Here is a 19,657-nt window from a genome sequence, read left to right on the forward strand (position 1 = left end):
CAGGTCACGCTAAGGGGAGGTCACTAACGGGAGAGGGATGGCAAAAGAAGGAAGTTAGGAAGGTGAATATGGCTGATGTACTTTCTATACAAGAATGAATACAGAAGTGTTAAACCTGTTGAAATCACCATAAGAAGAGGACTAAGGTAGAAAGGAGAACAATATAGAAGATGAACCAATTTGGATTATAATACATATATACATGGAAATGTCACAAGGAAACACCTTAAATAAACAAAAATGTCATTTATTTTTCAAAAACAGAACAGGAAGGCAAAACAGGTCCTGTCAGGGGGAGGGAGATTGGTACCATTGGGAGGGAGGATATAAGGAAAAGGTGTAGGAAGGTGAGTATGGTGCAAATATTGTGTACACCTATACGTAAATGGAACTATTTACACATATTGAAACTATTCTAAGAATTGGGGGCGGCGGGGGGGGGAGAAGGAGGAATAAAGGAGAATGATGGGGGGTGAATTCAACTATGATATATTGTAAGAACTTTTGTAAATGTCATAATGTACTCCCAGAACAACAACAACAATAAAAAAGAATGGCCAAGATAATTTTTAAGAGGGAAAAGAAAGTTGAGGAGCCCAGACCTAACAGGAATCACCAATAGACCAAGCAACAAATAATACAGTGAGGGAACAGACTTAGGAAAATTTTATAATATAATGGAAGCAACATCTCACAAAGTGGGAGAAGATAAATGACTAAAAAATGTGAGATGGTTGACTTTCATATGTAAAATTGGATTTTTATGCTATGCTTTACAAAGAATTTTAAATTCAAATGGATTAAGATAAATACATGAAAAGTAACTTAAAACGCTGGAAAACAATAAAAGACTTCAATGACTGCAGGTAGATAAGGATTTCTTGAACAAGATGTAGAAAAACATGGCTGGGGATGTAGCTCAGTGTTTACAGGAGGCCCTGGGTTTGATCCCCAGTATCACAAAGAAAATTTTTTTAAATGTAGAAAAGCAAAAAAACTAAAGACTGATAAATCTGACTACATTAAAATAAGAAATTTTATATATAAAAGAGATCATATTCACTATGAAAAGAAAAGAAAAAAAGGGAAGAAGGTATTTGGAACACTCATAACTGATAATAGCTAAAAATCAAACTCCTACAAAATTAATAAGACAACAGCTAACAACTTAACAGTGAAATTGTCAACAGTAGGAAAAAGCAGTATACAGGTTACAAACATGACCAAAGGTTAATAAACAGGAAAACATAAACACACAGAAAGCTGCCCACCTGTACTATTAAATCAGGCCAGACTACATGATGATAAAGTTCCATTATGATGAAATTAACCCAGAAATCGGTCATTTAACAAAATGGAGGCTTATTTCTCAGTTACAACACAGATCTAACGCAAGGTGACAGGGGTGTCTGCTCCAAAGTCACAAAAGTATCCAGGCTCCGCTGTCTAGTCACTGGACAGTAGGAAGGGGCTGGGGGACATGGAAGTTACCCAAGGTGCCATGCAAAACTCGAATATGTATTTCACATGGATCTATAGATAGCAGTTAGACTGAAACATGAGTGAAAATGATAGTCATTAGTATCAAAATTATGTTTCGGTGGTAGGAGAGATGGTAGGTTAGGGTACATTAGTTGGAAAATTATTGTACCCTTTAATTCTGCTACAGGTAATAAAATCTAAGAAAAAAATAATTTCACTTTCAAAAGTTATTCTTTATCACTTGTAGTGATTTTGTATTACCAGTTCCAAATATTCAAAATGACTAACTATGATATAATAACACATGAAATACTATGATTATTGGTGAATAATACACACTGTAACTAAATGCACATTAAGTTACTAAGTGCCTAGCACTTCACCTCTGTTATTTCTACACTACTACTATTACTTTTGATAAAAGAATAAAGATGCCGCCAGGCACCAGTGGCTCACGCCTGTAATCCTAGCTACTCAGGAGGCAGAGATCAGGAGGATCGCAATTTGAAGCCAGCAGCCTGGGCAAATAGTTTATGAGACACTATGTCAAAAAAAAAAAAATCACAAAAAGGGCTTTGAGGAGCGGTGCAAGGTGTAGGCCCTGAGTTCAAACTCTAGTACTGAAAAAAAAAATACAAACTAGGTTAATGCATGAAACCCAAAGTGGAAATAATATTAACTAGAAAAAGTAGAATGTTAACTATAATGTAACATCAATAAAAACAACATAATAGATGCATATGTATCAACAAAGATTTTTAAATAACTTGGAAACTTTGCAAAATTCAGTGCTAAGTTATTCTATTAATTTGTATACTGAAAATTAAGTTATATTGCCACTAAATTTTCTCATAACCTTATATTAGTTCAAATTTCTGGTTTACTTTGGTAATAAGGATAGGTATTTTTTAAAAATTTCAGAAAATACAATTGTGACAGCTAATCATCATGGAATATAATTGCCTTAAATGAGCAATGGATCCTGAACACATCAGCTTTTAAAAAATATAATTGAGTAATTGCTCCTACTCCTATTTTCCTATAAACTATTTTCTTTATTTTATTATCTTTACCCCACATTTTATAACTGCTACAACTCTGTTTACAAAAGGAAGCAGCTATAAATATAAAAGCATGAGCATTCCAAAACAAAACTATTACATGTGAATAATTTGAATTTTTATCAGTATTTTTTCTCCACTATGATAGAAGTCAGGAAGGAAATATCAGCTTTTATTATTTATTCTTATCCTAGCACTCAGTGAATCTGATACAATGATCTGACTTGAGCGTTTATTTTTTAGCTGTACAAGGTTCTGAATTCAGGACCTTTGCACTTGCAAGGCAGGTACTCACTTAAGTCACACCCCTAGCCCTTTTGCTTTAGTTCATTTTTCAGATGGGGTCCCATGCTTTTCCTTGGCCTCAGAGCAACATCCTCTTACTTGCCTGCCATGTAGCTGAGATTACAGATGTATGCCACCACACCTATCTTGGTTTTGGGGAATAGGGTCTTGTTAACTTTTTCCCTGGGCTGGCCTTGAACCTTGATCCTTCCATCTCCACTTTCTTTGCTGCTAGGATTGCTGGTGTGTGCCACCATGACCTTGAGGTTTTTTACTGAGGTCAAAACATAGCAACTGCACCAGTAAGTTCAGCGCATACCCCTCAGAAGAGAGACGGAAGATCATTTTCTTCTTTCACTTCACTGGGCCCTCTTCAGGGTTAATACTGAATATTGGATGTGAGAGTTATTTAAAGCTAGAGAGCCTGTGTTTGGTAGGAAAAGACTTTGTCTCCTTTTACAAGCATGATTGAACGAGGTTACCTGAGTTGGGTCTTTCTACATTTTATAATTTTTTAAAATCTATTTGATGTTCCCTTCTGTGTCACTATCCCAATTTTTTATTTGCATTTTTGTCAACATAGATTGGGCATGAAACAGTTATATGGGGATCACTATCCATGAAGGAAGTGTCCTGGCACCGTGTACTGGAGGTATTTTGTTTTTCATTTTGGACACAAGTCAAGAAGTGGCTTTCCTACCTAACGAAGAGAAATACAATCCTTCCCATTGCCCAAGAGCAAAGACAACAGCTGGCAGAGGGCACACACATGGGGACAGATGGCTCAGACTAGAGAGACACCTCTCGAGCTGATGGACATAGGCCATTTCTGGATTAGCATTTCATATCTGTAACCCATGCAGAGATCAGAAATACTTAGCTGTCCAAGGCAAGCAGAGCTGTGACTAGAGATGTCTGGGAAAGACAGCAATGGACGCCAAATAGAGCAATATTATTACCCAGGATGCACATCGTTCTCATATCTCACGAAGCACTCCAGAGAGAAGACACCACACATACTTGGAGGTGTTCTCAGCTTTTCTTGTCAAAGATGAATGAGAAGAAAGTCTTGGTGACGAGTTAGTGCCTTAACAATCCCTTACAGCTCACAGGCTCTGCCTCATTTCTGGGATTTGAAACTACAAACATAATCACCCTTAAACTAAGCAAAGGTTAGTTGTGTACACTGAAACGTGATCATGTAAGACCATGAAGAAGCTAGTCACAACCAAGGCTCAACCAGTGAAGCACTTGCTGTATTGAATTAGGTGAGTCACAAACCATACAACGAAAAGACAGTAAGTGCACATTAATTACTGATTCTGTATATGCCTCAAATATTGTAAATGGGGTGCATGAGAATGACAGGATCTCTTCAAATAGTTTTAAGAACAGGTCCAAGAGCATCTTTCTTGGGCTGGTGCAGTGGCTCAAGTGGTAGAGTGCCTGCCTAGCAAGCATGAGGCCCTGAGTTCAAACCCCAGTACTGCAAAAACAACACAAAACAGATGTATCTTTCCTCTGGAAGTGATTCATCTAGGCTCTCTCATCATCTCACAGTTATTACACCACATAAATGGAGTTAATAAGCAAATGTTTTGGGGGAGGAGGAAGGGAAGAAATAGAAATATAATGGAGTGGGTGAACTTGTCCAAGGTACACTATACTGACAATTGAGAATTATCTCAATGAAATCCCCTTGCATTGTTAATGTGTGCTAATTCAATATAAAATAAAAAGGGAAAAAAACAAATGTTACCTAAATATGTTCCTCAAGCCTTACATTCTTTTTTTAATGTATTTATTTGCTGAGTATATTTTTGACACTGAATTCTTACTACTTGAATAATTAACAATATTTTGTATTTATTATACATGTGAATTAATTATATTCAAGTTTGCACAGATATTTCAGTGAAAAACACACAAAAGTTAGTTTGAATCTGGAAAGGAAAGCCTAATAGAGAGTTAAAATAATTTTCCAGAAAAGAATCAAAGTGGATTAAGATTTATAAGGAACACTATTTTTGTTTCTTTTTAAAATAAACCATGCATGCTTACCCTAAACAAAACATTAAGTAATAGTTAACATTTCACTTGATTCACCTTTGAAAATAAAGCCACAATTACTTTCATGGCAACTTGAGATTAAAATCAAGAGAACTCCTTAAATTTTGCCTATCGTAAAGTCAAGAAAGTTTGGAGAACAGTTTGTCTTAGAACTGTGAAAAAAAGGAGCTGTGTAAATGTCAGAGTGGCCAGAGAGGATGCCACAAGGACCCAGTAGGAGGAGAGTCCAGTCAAAAAGGAAGAATAAAGATTAGAAAAATATAAATTAGTAGAATCACTTTTCGGGGTGGACAAAAATGGTGAAGTTCCCATGACATTTGGGGTTAAAGGATTTTTTTTTTTCTTTTTACAAGCAAGCAATTATGTGCATTTTGGATTTAAAAAAAAACAAACAAAATTTTGCAGATTGGATTCTTTATCCTACCATATGTGACAGCTCTTATTTTTTCTTGTTAAAATTAATTTCAATACTTCCTATTAGTCATGTGTTACTTTTATAATTATGGAAAATCAATAAGTTTATTTGTTCTTTGAAAAAAGGAAAAATTATATTTAGACATTTTACTTTTCTCTGAGGAGGGAAACTACAGCTCAAATAATTTCCATCCTGCTCAGAAGTACCCAGGAAAAGGAGTCTATGCTAGTCTGTTTCCTGTGTTGGAGGCTGGGAATGACTGAGCAAAGTAAAAACATCTACTGAAGATGTATGTTTGTTAAATAATAATCATCCTGAAAACTTCTGGATGAATATAAACTGATTAAATATATTAAATAAAAAATGTTCTTATACCATAGCTACCTTCCCCCCATCCCCTGAAAAAAAAGAAACAAGCTCCCAAACACTACAAGCATTAGAGGGTGGAGACAGAGGATGTGCAAGAATCCCGGCGGGAGGGGGGGGTGCCTGGAGAGCAGAAGGAACTCACCTTGGGTTTTGCAGGTGGCTTTGGCACCTCGCTCTCTAGGCCTTTTGTTAAATGGATGGGCAGAGAGTTCTTACAACTGGCCTCCTATAAAAAGTTCAGAAGACATATTAGAGACCCAAGGACATTTATCCTTACCAGAAACTATAAGGTAGTCAAAAGCAAATTGTTTTGGCAGCACTGGGGTTTGAACCTGGCCTCATGCTTACTCTACCACTGGAGCCACACTGCCAGCCCTTTTTGTTTTAGTTCCTTTTCAGAGACTTACTTCAGTTAGTTTTCACCTGGGGCCAACCCCAGATTTTGATCCTCAAGCACAGATCTTGCTAACTTTTTTTGGTCTGGGCTGGCCTCAGACCTTGATTCTCCCAATATTCCTCCTGAATAGCTGGGATTACAGACATGAGCCAGCTCGCTCAGCTCCAAAGAAGGCCCTCTCCATTTTTGTGGTGGTACTGGGTTTGAACTCAGGGCCTTGCACAGGTAAGGCAGGTGCTCTACCACTTGAGCCATACTTCATCCCTTTTCTACTTTTTTAGTTAGTTTTTGGATAACATATTGCATTTTTACCTTGGGTTGAACTGTGATCCAACTTATTTTCCCCTCCTAAGTAGCTGGATTATAGGTGTGAACTGCAGTGTCTAGCCCTCAAAAACAATTTTAAGGGAACACACAGCATTTCTGGGTTGAGTTGTTCGCATCAGAAGTCACATCCTGAGAAGGCAAAACTTTTCCTGTTTTATTTCTTACATGCAATAGCAAAGTAAGGCAAAATGGTGACGGAAACAGTTTGGAACATATGGGACCTACTTGTTCAGAGATGATGATTGAAAGTCTCACGCTACCCTGTCACCAACTTATCACATAGACTTCCATTGCAGATAGCTCACCTCTCTGCTCAGAAGTGAAGAGTTAGTTCTCGAAGTCATCAACCAACCAAGCTAAGCATTGTCACCTTCCCCCATGCGACTCTTGACACACTTGATCTGAAGTAAACTCTTTCAGATAATTTAGCAAAGCAGTATTAAAGAGTGATAGTGAACTGTATTAATATCCTAACTGAGGTAAAAGGGACAGGTATTTGTTTCCAAAATTATTAAACTTCTAAAGTTGTTTCATACCAAAACAATATCTATAAAAACAATGGGAAACGTGACAAGCAGGCAGCTCAGCTGGAGCTGGGCAGATCTTCTATTGATTCTATATGATCAGCAGGAGTGAAAATGATGTTTTGTATTTTCAATAATTATGGCCTTGCTTCTGAACAACCATGCCGAGAGTTTTCCACAGATGAATTAAGGCAGAAAAAATAAAAGGAATATACATTCAACAGTAGGCTAAGGAGAAATCAAGTCCGATTACTTGCACTTCCTCTGTATGCAATTTTCGCCCTAAAATCCAATAATCTAAATTGAAGGCTTCCCCCCTGCCGAGTTACTTTAGGGTTAATTAATTATAATCTTTTAAACAAAACTTTTGTATATCTACTTCACAATACTAACCTTGGTCGGTTATTATATTAATTTACTTCTAAAGGTGACAAGACATTATTAGGATTAAATGTTCCTAAAGATGCTGGTGTGGTGACTCATGCCTATAAACCCAGCTACTTGGAAGGCTGAGATCAGGAGGATGGCAGCTCGAAGCCAGTCCAAGCAAAAAGTTTGTGAGACTCCATCTCAACCAATGGCTGGGTGTGGTGACAAGTGCCTGTTATCCTAGCTACATGAGGGATCAAACAGGATTGTGGTACAGGCTGGCCTAAGCCTAAAGCAAGACCCTATATCAAAAGTAGCCAATACAAAAAGGGCTGGTGGAGTGGCTGAAGTGGTAGAGCACCTGCCTAGCTAGTGCAAGGCCCTGAGTTCAAATCCCAGTCCCCTCCAAAGTCCCTAAAGAAAATAACAATACTACTTGTTACTAATAAATACTGAATCTTATGATGATTAGGCACTGGGATTAAAAAGTCTGCTTCACAATCATCCCCCAACAGCCCTATGAGGCAGGTGCCACCTCATCACACCCCTTAGAGGATCACACGACAAAGGCTGACAAAGTTAGGTAAATTGCAGTAATTTTGTGACACATGACTCAAAGGTGGCTCTGTGTAACTGTCAGCTCCAGTTCTTATTACTTTATGCTCCACCTTCAGTCTCCAACCACTTAAGCCACTAAGCCGTAGCACTTGAAAGCCAGGATGGCTTTTGAAAGTCACCCCTCTAATTTTAGAGACGAGAGACTTTGATCCTGAGGTGATGCGCTCACAGTCACACAGAGAGAGGTGGCACAGAGCTGTACCCAACACCTGTTCTTATGTTTGTGCTAGGGAAGGACATTCCCAGACACACAGGGATCAGAACTCTCTTCTCAGCTGGAAGTGCTGCCAACTCTCTCAGTGCCCATGGCCTTCACGTACAGCCCTGTGCATGGACCCCAGGGCTCACTGCTGACATCCCCAAATAAGTGGACATGCCAGCCCCACCCATTCCTGCCACTCTAACACCTGCTGGTGTAAGTCGCTTACTGGAAATAGGGAATGAGCCCATTCCACTTCTGACTCACTTGGAAGAGAATAAATAATGCCAGTGTGACATTTGGGACAGGCAACTGATTAATTGTGCAGCCCACTGCATAATTTGATTACCTCTGGATAGAATAATTATGCTTAATCCTTGTACCGCTTTTTAAAACTCCGATGTAATTACTAGAATGTGATCAGAAGAAACAAGACTGACCCCTAAGACGTGGCTAAATTTTCTGATGGCTCTCAGTATTTACAAATGCCTGTAATTTCTTTCTCCTTAGGCACAAACTAGAAATGATGGCATTTCTTTATTAATCTTTTCCCTCCCTGTCCCTGTGAATTAATGAGTACAGGGCTGACAGTCAACTTCTCCCGGTAAGACTCTGAAACTATTTTTCTCTAAGCTTTTATCTGGAAACATCACCTATATGGGTTGTTTATGTTTTGTTTTGTGATTTTAAATTCAGACAGCAGAAGTAAATTGAAGTTTGGGAGACCTAGTCTGAACCAGGAGTTAGGAGACGGAGATGTGACTTTTTTTCTTGTTCTCCAACTAAGCAGCTGTAGGCACTTGTACAACCATTTAATCCTGGGACCTCCCGTAGCTCAGGCACCTTTAACATAAAGGGACCGGATTACATTCGCTCCCAGAATCCTGTGTGGTTCCAGATTTCAAGATGTGATGATTCTTCCAGAAAGAAGCAGGATTTCTTGACAAAAACAAAAGGCAATCAGAATTTCACTACCAAGGTCCTCCCTTGTCATGTCCCACCATGCAGCAAGCAGTGAGTCAGCCGGCTCCAGGGGTACAGGACACAGGGGGCCACTGGCCATCCTGAAAAGTCACTGCTATTCTTATTTCTGGAGAAAAGTCAAATAATTCAACTAGTAGCTTAATTGCTAATATCTCAACACATTCTTTTAAAACATATCATAAAGTGTGAAACAGTCCTAAGATACAGACCTTTAAAATCAGATCTTTAAAAAGTCATCCACCCCTTAGGTATTTATTTAAGAGAGTTGGAGAACCTAGGTGCACACAAAATCCCACACCCAAAGGCTCATAGTAGCAGGTGTTATTCATGCAAGCCTAAAAGTGGCTACAACCCAAATGTCCACTGACTGACTGACGAATGGGCAAATCAAACAGTACAGTCAACACAATGGACTATCCTTTAGTTCTGAAAGGGGATGAGGGACTGGCACCTGCTGTCACATGGACTAACCTGGAAAATATTATGCTAAGTGAAAGAAACCAGACACAAAAGGACACATATTATGAGGCGACTTATGTGAAATGTCCAGAGTGGGGAAATACAGAATGACAGAAAGCAGAGTAGCAAGCAGCCAGGAGGAAGGGGACTGACTAGCAGAAGCACTGCTAATGGGTCAGGTCTGAATGATGTTTCTGGAATGTTCTGGAACTGGGTCATGGTGATGGTTGCACAACTTTGTGAACATATTAAAACCCCATGAATTGTACACTTTTCAAGGTGAATTTTATGTGCATGAATTTTATGTCAGTTTTTTTTTTTTTAAACAAACTCACTTAAAGCGAGTTCCCACACTCAGATCGCAAAGTGGAGACCCTGGGTTTGTGTTCTGATGTATTTTTAAGTGTTGAACTGTATTTGTTGAGTGAAAAAATTCACTCAACACATATTAACCAATTCCTATTCTAGGTGGCATTCCAAAGCTGGTCACTGGAGAACAGAGTGACAAGCTGAGTGTGACACCATGGCTGAGGTTGTACTGACATGTCTTTACGCTGGCTCTCCCTGGCTGAGACTTGTGACTGCAATCACTGCTCGCTCTACAACAACCACTCCAGCAACTACACCGGCTCCCATCAGCTGGGTCACAGCACCAGGAAAACACCACTTCCAAATGCCTGTTTACCGCTGCTCTGTGGCCTCACTGTTCAACCTCAGGTCATTAAAAACCAGAACAGCACTCACCGTTCCTCAGCCCAGCAGCTGCCCCCTCATCGTCCATCTTGCTGGGTCACACTGATCACCACTCACCACTTTCCAGCCCCTCCCCCCTCTTATTTCTCCATATCCCTTTTAATATCTGACTTTAAATCACGCTTACTGGTTTTAATCCTTTATTGTTCATGTCAGCCTAATCTGTGAGAGGACTTGGCCAGGCTAGTCCCCAGGGTCTAGAAGGGGCCTGGTCCACAGTAGGAGTGTTGTTGTTGACTGAATGAGTAAATGCAATGGATGGATAAAATTCTTTGCTAGTCTTTCACGAGCCTCCCTGCCTCCCTCCAGTTCTTAATTCCCTTCTCAGCAAGCTTAGGTTTCACCACCTTTCATTTCTTAATTCCCTCAATTTCCTTCCTCTCATAAAGGCACAGCCTCGGATGGACCCAGCCCCAGGCCTCCTCTGTGCTAGGGCTGGAGCAACTAAGAGTGGCTGGGAGAAAATTTCAGAGTTGGTTGATTGGCTACACATTAAATTTATGGCCACAATCCTTGAGCTAGTTTAGGTTTTAGCCTCTTTTCTCAAACTCCTTTCCTCCTTCTCCTTCTTCTGGTTTGTTTGTTTAGTTATTTTTCAGATGGGGTTTCATGCTTTTTGCCCGGGGCTGTCAGTGATTCTCCTACTGACATCTGACTTACAGGCACACACCACCACGGGCAGTTTGTTTGTTGACATGCAGTCTTGTTAACTTTTTGCCTCAAGCCTCAATCCTGTTGATCTTTGCCTCCTGAGCAGTTGGGATTACAGGCGTGAGCCACTGCACCTAGCCCATTCTTGCTCCATTCTCCTTTGGAAAAACAGAGGCGTGGGAAAGAAGCTACTCACTGCCCCACCACTGAATCTACAAATGCGACTGAACTCGATCCATCTCTGCCTTCTGATACAACAAGAGCTAAGACTGGCCCTCCATCAGGACCTCCACTCTTTCAATGCTCTCCTCTCTCCCTTCTCCACTAGCTCATTCCCATTAACCACATCACCTGGAAATACATGCCATTGTTTTGTTGTTTGTTTGTTTGTTTTAAAAAAACAACATTTTCTTTTTTGGCAGTACTGAGGTTTGAACTCAGAGCTTTACACTTTCTAGGCAGACACTACCACCTGAACCATCCCCCAAACCCAGTTAGCTTTAGGCTATTTTCAGATAGGGTCTCATGCTTTTTTGCCTGGGCTGGTCTCAGACCATGATATTCCTACTTGTGCCTCTCTCATGGCTGGAATTACAGATGTGAACCATCACTCCTGGCTTGTTTGCTGAGATGGAGTCTTGTTAACTTTTCTTCCTGGATTGGCCTCAAACTTTGATCCTCCTGATCTCTGCCTCCCAAGTAGATCAGGAATGACAGGCATGAGTTACCACTCTGCCCTAAAATAATACTTCCTTAACTGTATATTTTCTTCTACTTATGGCCCCAGTTTTGCTTCTCCTTACAGAAAATTTCTTTAGAGAGCCATCTTCTCTCTCTCTGTGTGTGCTTCAATTCCAGTTTTGTATTTTTGTCTCATTACTCCACAGAAATGGCCAAAACAGGCACAACAATTTAATCTCTACTTTCCATAGGTTCCTGGTGACACAGGAGTGATGCACTCAGTCCTTGCCCAGGAAGCTCCTCTGTTGTGAATTACTCTACTAGACGCCACAAATTGTCAGAAGGGGATGTGACCATTAATTTTTGATGTCAACCTTTACTAGATTGAGGGATACACAGAGAGCTGGCAAAGCATCATTTCTGGGGAGGTCTTTGAGGGCTTTTCCAGAAGAGACTGGCATTTGGATAGGTGGACGAGTAAGGAAGATCCACAGTCACCCAATGCAGGCAGGCACTGTCCATTCAGCTGGGGGCCCAGATAGGACAAATGCAGAGCAAATAGGTGTTCACATGCCTTTCTCCTGGAGCAAGGACCATCTTTTGCCCTTGGCTATCTGGACCCCAGATTCTTCCACCTTTGGACCCCAGGACACATACCTGCCCCACGCCCATGTGGCTTGGCCTTAGGCCTAAGACTGAGACCCACAAGTTACAGCCTAGGGTCCTCTAGTTCTCAGGACTGGGATTTGGATGGAAGTCTTATTTCCACCTTCCTGGGTTTTCCAGTGTTCACACAGGGTGTCAAGGAATTTCTTAGCCTCCAAGATCATGTGAGCCAGTCGCCATGACAAAGCCCCTCTTGTGTATCTGTCTGTATCCCATAGTTCTGTCTGTCTGTATCCCATAGTTCTGTCTGTCTGCAGAACCCTGGCTAACACAGGGAGGAAACAGTCTCCTGGTTTGATGACCAGATCTGCCATCTCTCTGGCTCCTGCTTCCCTTGTATATGATAAGGCTAAGCAGCTCTTGCTTTATTTTCTGAATCCTCTACTAAACAAGTTTACTCGCTGGTGTGACCCCCAGTGCCACACCAAGGCACACGGTATAGCAACCCTCAATAAACACAGGCTGGACAAATGCATTGGTGAAGTTGGAGTGACTCAGGTGATGCAGAGAAGTCTTCTTTCCCCAAATGACATCATGGTATTACTCACTGTCATGACTGTAAGATATAACCAGTATACTAATGATTCACAAATTTATATCCCTATGTTGGAATTTTGGATGTTTCTCTCTACCTGCTTACTTGGCAACTCTACTCGTTCAAGAAACATTTAAACTTAGTACTGTCTCTCAAACCTGAGCTGACAAAGTCTCAGTAAAGACTGCTCTGTTAGTCCCTGAGTGATCTCACGTGAGCCAATGGTACCTAGTTGCTCAAGCCAATCAAATACTTTAGGAATTGACTTTGATTTCTTCTTTTCCATGTCTCCAACACATGGCCCACCATCAAGTCCAGGGAGCATTATGTTCAAAATAAATTCAAGCCATTCACTTCTCTCTGGGCCACCCAAGTCATTAACCATCACTGTTCACAGGAATTACTTCTGACATCTTTTCTTACCCAAGCTTCATGCATGGAAGTCAGATGGTGCCTTTGCTCTACCCAAACATTCCAGTGTTACCATTCCTGAGTAAAATCCAAACCCTCTACCAGGACTCACAGAGCCCTGGTGGGCCAGCTTTTGTCATCTCCTCAGAGTGGCCTGAACAGCCTCAGCTAATGTGGCTCCCTATGCCTACACTTTTCTCTTACTAACCTGCTTTAGTATTTATTTTAATTTTCGGTGCATTTCTAGCTTATTTGTTTATTGTCTATCGCTCCCCCAATAAACTGAAGGTTCTGCAGTCCATGTATCTTAGCATCCAATGGGCATTTCAGAAATATTTGAAATGTCAACTTGTTCATTTCACTTCCTTTAAGTATTAATTTCTAACCAATAGAGAAGTATCATCATGACATTGGGAATGAGATAACACATTTTCTTATTGCCAGAGCGATATAATGGGGGGTGAGGGGTGGGGCCTTTGCAGATGATTAGGTCTGCAGGGACTTAGTGACCAGTTTCATGCCATGGTCACAGGAGTAGGTTCCTGATAGATAAAAGGCTGAGTTCCATGCCTTCCTTCTCTGACTGTCTGCCTTCCACACTAGACGAAGCAGCACAACAGCTCTTGCCAGATGCCAACACCTTGACATTGGACTCCAGAATCATGAGAGATGGTTTTTCTTTCCTGTATAAACCACCCAGTCTATGGGATTCTGCTAAGGCAGCACAAAACAGACTAAGACTGCACATAATGAAAGTCCAAAATATGTGATACTTCCTCTTTGGGACCCCAAAGGTTTCTTCTGCAACTCATCTATACCTGCCAAGTGAATCTCAATTTGACTGACTGAATAAAATTACATTATGCTTCTCAAATCTAAAAAAGAAAAACATTGTTTTGTTTTCTATTTTGGTGGCACTGTAAGTTGGACTCAGGGTCTCGCTCTTCTAGGCAGGTACTCTACCACTTGAGCTAAGCCCTTAGCCCTTTTGCTCTAGTTATTTTGAGATAGGGTCTCACTTTTTTATCTAGGCTGGCCTGGACTGTGATCCTATTTATTCTTCCCATGATAGCTGGGATGACAGGTGCAGGCCATCGTGCCAAGCTTTTTCTGTTGGGTTGGTGTCTCATGAACTTTTTGACCAGGTTGGCCTGGAACCTTGATCCTCCCGATCTCCACCTCTTAAGTAGTTAGGATTACAGGCATGAACCACTGGTCCCCAGCACAATGTTTCTTTACACAAATGGAAGAAAACTGAATTAAGACAGCACTTTCTGGATCTTCGCTATATATACTTTTGAGGAAAAAAAAGTCTAATTCTCTAGCTTGGCCAAGGAAAGTAGAAATGGAAGTGGTGAGAAGTAGGCAAATTCTGAATATAATTCTGAACTCATTACATTTAATTTATAAGTTGCAACTCAAATATCTACAGGCATAAACTGCATGTCTTTGAATATATTAAAATGACTATATAAAATGATAATTTGTCAATTCCACTTAAAGAAGAAAGTAACAATAAAAAAAAGGAGAAAAAAAGACTGATGAGGTGGGGGGGAGGAGGCACAAACAGTGTATACACATGTAAGTAAATGTAAAAATGATAAAAGGAGAAAAGAGTAAGAATGAGAATGGATATAGCAGCTGTGGTCAAATTAAGTCAGAGACTTACTATCAAGTGTCATTAAGCATCAGAGCATGGATTCCCAGTGCTAGCATACCATCCAGTACCATCACCTGTCACCTCTTTAACAAGCTGCCTGTCATGACCTCAACAAAGCAGCCTTACTTCAGGTTCTCCCTGCTCTCCTTCTGTCCTCCAAGTATCAATCAGATACCCATTCCCTCTAACTTCCCTCCTTTCCTTCCTTTCTCCTCCCTTCTTCCTTCCTCCCTCCCTCCCTCCCTTCCTCTTTTCCATCCTTACAAGGCCAGCCCAGATTGGCCTCGAACTCCCAATCCTTCCTCTACCTCCTGAGTGCACCACTATGCCCAGTTCTCATTCTGTATAATTGCTATCAAGAATCGAGAACAGCTGAAGCTCATTTGTCCCAATGGCAGTGCCATGAAGAGTGCCTTGCTCTTGCTATACCTGCAACTGCCTGGTGATATCCTTTGGGAAGTCTAGTTTGTCACCTCTGTTTTTGGTCCCAAACTACCCTAGCTCTTTCCAAACAATTCCTGTACATTTTCTCATCTGTCTTTTCTTCAGTCTGATTTAGCCAGAGGTGGGCTTTTGTTTTTCAATCAAAATACTTTACATTATACAAATATTTACTGTGGGGTCCCTTTACTGTGTGCACTCAATAGAAAATGGTGGATTTAAATTCCGTAGTAATGATTATGATGATTAAAATAATAAAAACATTCCAGGAATAGGGGGAGGGGGAATAAAGGAGAATGATGGAGGGGTGAATTCAGCTGTGATGTAAGAACTTTTGTAAATGTCACAATGTACCCTCAGTACAACAATAATAAAAAACCAATGATAAAAATGCTGGCATTACTAGTAGGAGCAGTTCTTCCGTGCATGGAGTTCTTCTTGCATTGACTTTTTTGCTCCTCACAATAACTCTGTATATGCTTTTGGTATTCCAATTTCATACTAAGAAAACTGAAGGCTTAAGGACCTTGTGCAAAGTCACATGCTTAGTAAGTGGTAGTGCTTGAATCAGAAGCCAGGCAGGCTGTCTCCAGAGCTCTGCTCTTACCTCCACACAAAATCAGGCATCTAGAAGAATCTTTCCTATTTATTGAGAACAGGAAATGCAGCAGGTTAGGTAAACCCAAAAGTAAACTAAAGGAGTTTATGAAAGTAAATCATAAATAAAACACACAAAACTGTAACATATTCTTTTACTTTAAAACTCTTAAAGTTCATTTTTTCCCCCTAGTCTTTTGATGGAGCATTTGTTTGGGAAGAGCCAATAGCCTGGAATTCTACTACTTTTTTTTTTTTTTTTGGATCAATCACAACTGTAATGCACCACCTATATGGGATGAAAATATAATGACTGAGTCTTTTCAAAGCATTCAGTTGAGCCTTTGTAAAGAGACAATGCTTGTGTGTACCATGTCATTTCTTCAGGTTCTCCCTCTGGGTATCATGAAGTCCCAGCCTCCCTTCCAGTTGGGTTGGCAGCCATGAGGCTGACTTTGCTCAGGGTCATATATAGAGAATTTACAATAAAAATATTCCTTATTATTCTCATTTTCCTTTTTCTCTGGTGAGACACTCTTGGAGGCTGGCTGGTCTAAGATGGGATGGGGCTGCTGTACCATTGAACTGCAAAGAGAGTGTGAAATAACCTGACTGTGTTACCGCCAATGTTCCTGTCTGTTCCAGAAGCCTGCATTCATTACTCTGACACCATTTTCTCACAAACAGCTATATTGTTGCAGTCACATTGCATTTGTTTAGCTAAATTCTACAAGTATCATAAAAAGACAAACAGTAACTGGCATAAGCAGGTTTTGAAACACAAGTCACTGTTGGTTAGCACAGTGATATGTAAACAGCAGGCATGCAGAGAGTAGCCTAGTGGTCACAAGTAATCCACATTTTCATGGACAGCAGTCAGCGTGTCTTAAAAGGTGTCTCCGTCCACTTTCTGCTATGATAACAAAAGACCATAGACAGAGAGACTTATAAGCAATAGAAGTTTATTTGGTTCATGTTTCTGCAGGCTGGGAAGTCTAAGAGCATGGTGCCAGCATCTGGTGAAGGCTTTCATCTTGCATCACAGCATGGCACAAAGGCAAAGGAGCATGCCTGAGACAGACAAATAGGAAATCAGGCTGAGCCTCATCCTATCAGACTGACCTCCTCGACAACTCACTCACTCCTGAGGTAAAGATATAAGGGACAGATAAAGTGCCCATCACAAAGGTGGTGTCCTCATGACATAACCACCTCTTGGGGGGTCCCAACTCTTAACACTGTCACAATGGTAATTACATTTCTGCATGAGTTTGGCAGGGGACATTCAAACCACAGCAAAAAGGAATGCAGACAATTGATTAACCTGGCAAATTAGGGAGGTGAAAATGTATTAAGTATACTTTTATGTATATACTAGAAATGACAACTATGAATTTCCTGAAGGGAATCTGAGTTGAGTTTTATTTTATCTTTATTGTTGTGTGTACATTGTGACATTCACAAAAGTTCTTACAATACAGTATAGTTGAATTCATGCCTCCATCACTCTCCTTTATACCCCCCCATTCCTGGAATAGTCTCAACAGGTCTCATTTTTCCATTTTCATACATGTGTACACAATATTTCCATCATATTCAGCCTTTCCTTATGTCCTCCTCCTTCCTTGTGGTAGCAACTCCCTAGAGTGAACTGGTTTAATATGAGTTGTTTTTCATTTAGCTAAATATGGTACAATTTAATGAACATTTTGAGTAAATATAAAGAACTAGAATGAGCTTTTAGAAGATACAAGAACATATAAGTTGCTCCACAATTTTGAGAGAAAAGCCAATGTATAAATAAGTGAGAGCCATGTGAGAAAAGCAAACCACTCCCCTAAAACAGAAGGAGACACTTGTTCTAAAGACAAATAAAGCAAGCACTGTGGGGCAAGGAGGGGATGAAGTGCACCTGGAGGATGATGAGGCTTTGTAGAGCGAGCAGAACTGGCGGTGCCTCAGTGGGACCAGCACCAAAACAACCAAAAGCAGACCTCACCATGAGATTCAAGGGCAAGTGGGTTATTTAGGTGGTTCAGTGGAGGAATGGGGGTGATAACAGAAGGAAGGGAACAGCCAGGGAGGGGTGTCAATATTATTTCCTACAGAGTCCTGACACTTACTCTTAGAGAAATGTTCTGGAGAAGAATATAAAACACACACTCCCTCCAGAATTATTCCAAAGAAGGAGCAGGGGAGCTGAGAATTCATACCCCACACTCCTCAGTCAGGGATGAAGGGCTGCCCCTCGAGGGACAGGTATCGCTGTGCACTTCTGACCCACAGAAGCATAGCCCCCGGAGAGCAAGTGAAGAAAATAGCAGAAATTCTACAGCAAATAAAAGTAATCTTTAAAAACATGCAAATATTTGCTCACTCTCTACTGAGTCTCTCCTACTTGTCACAGTAGAATGACTGAAAGAGGCAAGTGCTGAGATATCACTTCCCAAGAATCGCTGTCTCATGGAACAGTTTAAAGGTTGTGTCATATAAGGGTGTTTTTGGAAGTACGAGCAAATTAGTCCGTCTTCTGTGGACTGCTCCTCATAATACAAAAGAAGGCATTTAACACCAAATAGATACATCTCGTTATTCCAATAACCTGAGCAGACATGAATTATCTGTAATCACTCTGTAAAACGAGACATCTGGGGGAAGAAATTAATAGTGATTTGGATTGTAAATAATTAACTATGATCTAAAGATTGGAGCTGTAAAATACTCCAAGCTGCTTAGCTTTTAAATCTACTTTTATCACTTACTACTTTCCACTTCTTGTCAATCTAATTGCTTTCCAATACTAGAAACTGCCTATTTGAGCTATGCAAGCCAGCAGATTCTATCATGCTATTTATCTTCGATCTTCTAAACAGCATTTCATGTCTTTAGACTTCAAAATCTATCAGACTCTAACCTTCAGACTCTATCTTAAATTTATAACTGACTGTCCAAAGAAGCATTTGACCTGAAGAAATGTGGAAATGGTTCTAACTTAGTGTCACTTCTAAGTTCATAGGTGCTCAAAATGATAACATATAGATTTGAGTGGGTACAAGTTAGTCTTTTTTACTATTTCAGTTTATTTACACAGAAGAGACAATGCAAACAAATTACAAGCAAGCAAACAACAACGACAACCCCCCCACACACATATTTCTATTAAGATTCTTGTGCTAACCAGAGGTTCAGAGTATTCTTGAGGGGCAGCAGAAGAGGGTAGGAGTTGCCATATTCTTTCTTGACACTAAATTGCTCAAATACCTATGAATAAGAGTATAAATGCTCACAGCACTGATGGTCCCATTTAAAACTCAAAGATTTTGGCTGGGCACTGTGTCTCATACTATAATCCCAGCTACTTAGAGGCAGAGGAAGACTGTGGTTTTAGGTCACTCTGGGCAAAAAAGCACAAAACTTTATCTGAAAAATTACCTAAATACAAAAGGGCTAGCAGGCTGGCTCAAGTGATGTAGCACTTATTAGGCCCCAAGTTCAAAGAAGAGGACCACCAAAAATAAATAAATACACAAAAAACCTCAAAATTTTTGGTTATTTCTGTACTTGGTCTCTAATCGGCACTTTGTTGAACTCAAACCCTAGCTCTCCAATTTACTACTGTGTGAACGTGAACACTTGGCTCCTTCGGTTTCCTCATCTGTGAAGTGGGCTTCGAATCCCTCACTTCCCAGGCTTACTGTGAGAA

At 40.4% G+C, this 19,657-nt stretch overlaps 1 protein-coding gene across 7 annotated transcripts in view; it reads right to left on the reverse strand.

Annotated features, from left to right (window-relative positions):
• Fam13a (family with sequence similarity 13 member A) overlaps positions 1 to 19,657 on the reverse strand; it is a 309,967-nt gene that overhangs the window by 144,345 nt on the left and 145,965 nt on the right. For 6 of the 7 annotated variants that reach the window (XM_074041354.1, XM_074041353.1, XM_074041351.1 and 3 more), the window contains exon 6: positions 5,825 to 5,908. The exons of the other annotated variant lie outside the window; for it this stretch is intronic. In XM_074041354.1, the coding sequence (XP_073897455.1) occupies positions 5,825 to 5,908 (84 nt within the window). The remainder of the gene's footprint in view (positions 1 to 5,824; positions 5,909 to 19,657) is intronic. 7 annotated transcript variants of the gene reach the window in all.

Source organism: Castor canadensis, chromosome 9, assembly GCF_047511655.1.
Source record: "Castor canadensis chromosome 9, mCasCan1.hap1v2, whole genome shotgun sequence".
NCBI classification, from domain to species: domain Eukaryota; kingdom Metazoa; phylum Chordata; class Mammalia; order Rodentia; family Castoridae; genus Castor; species Castor canadensis.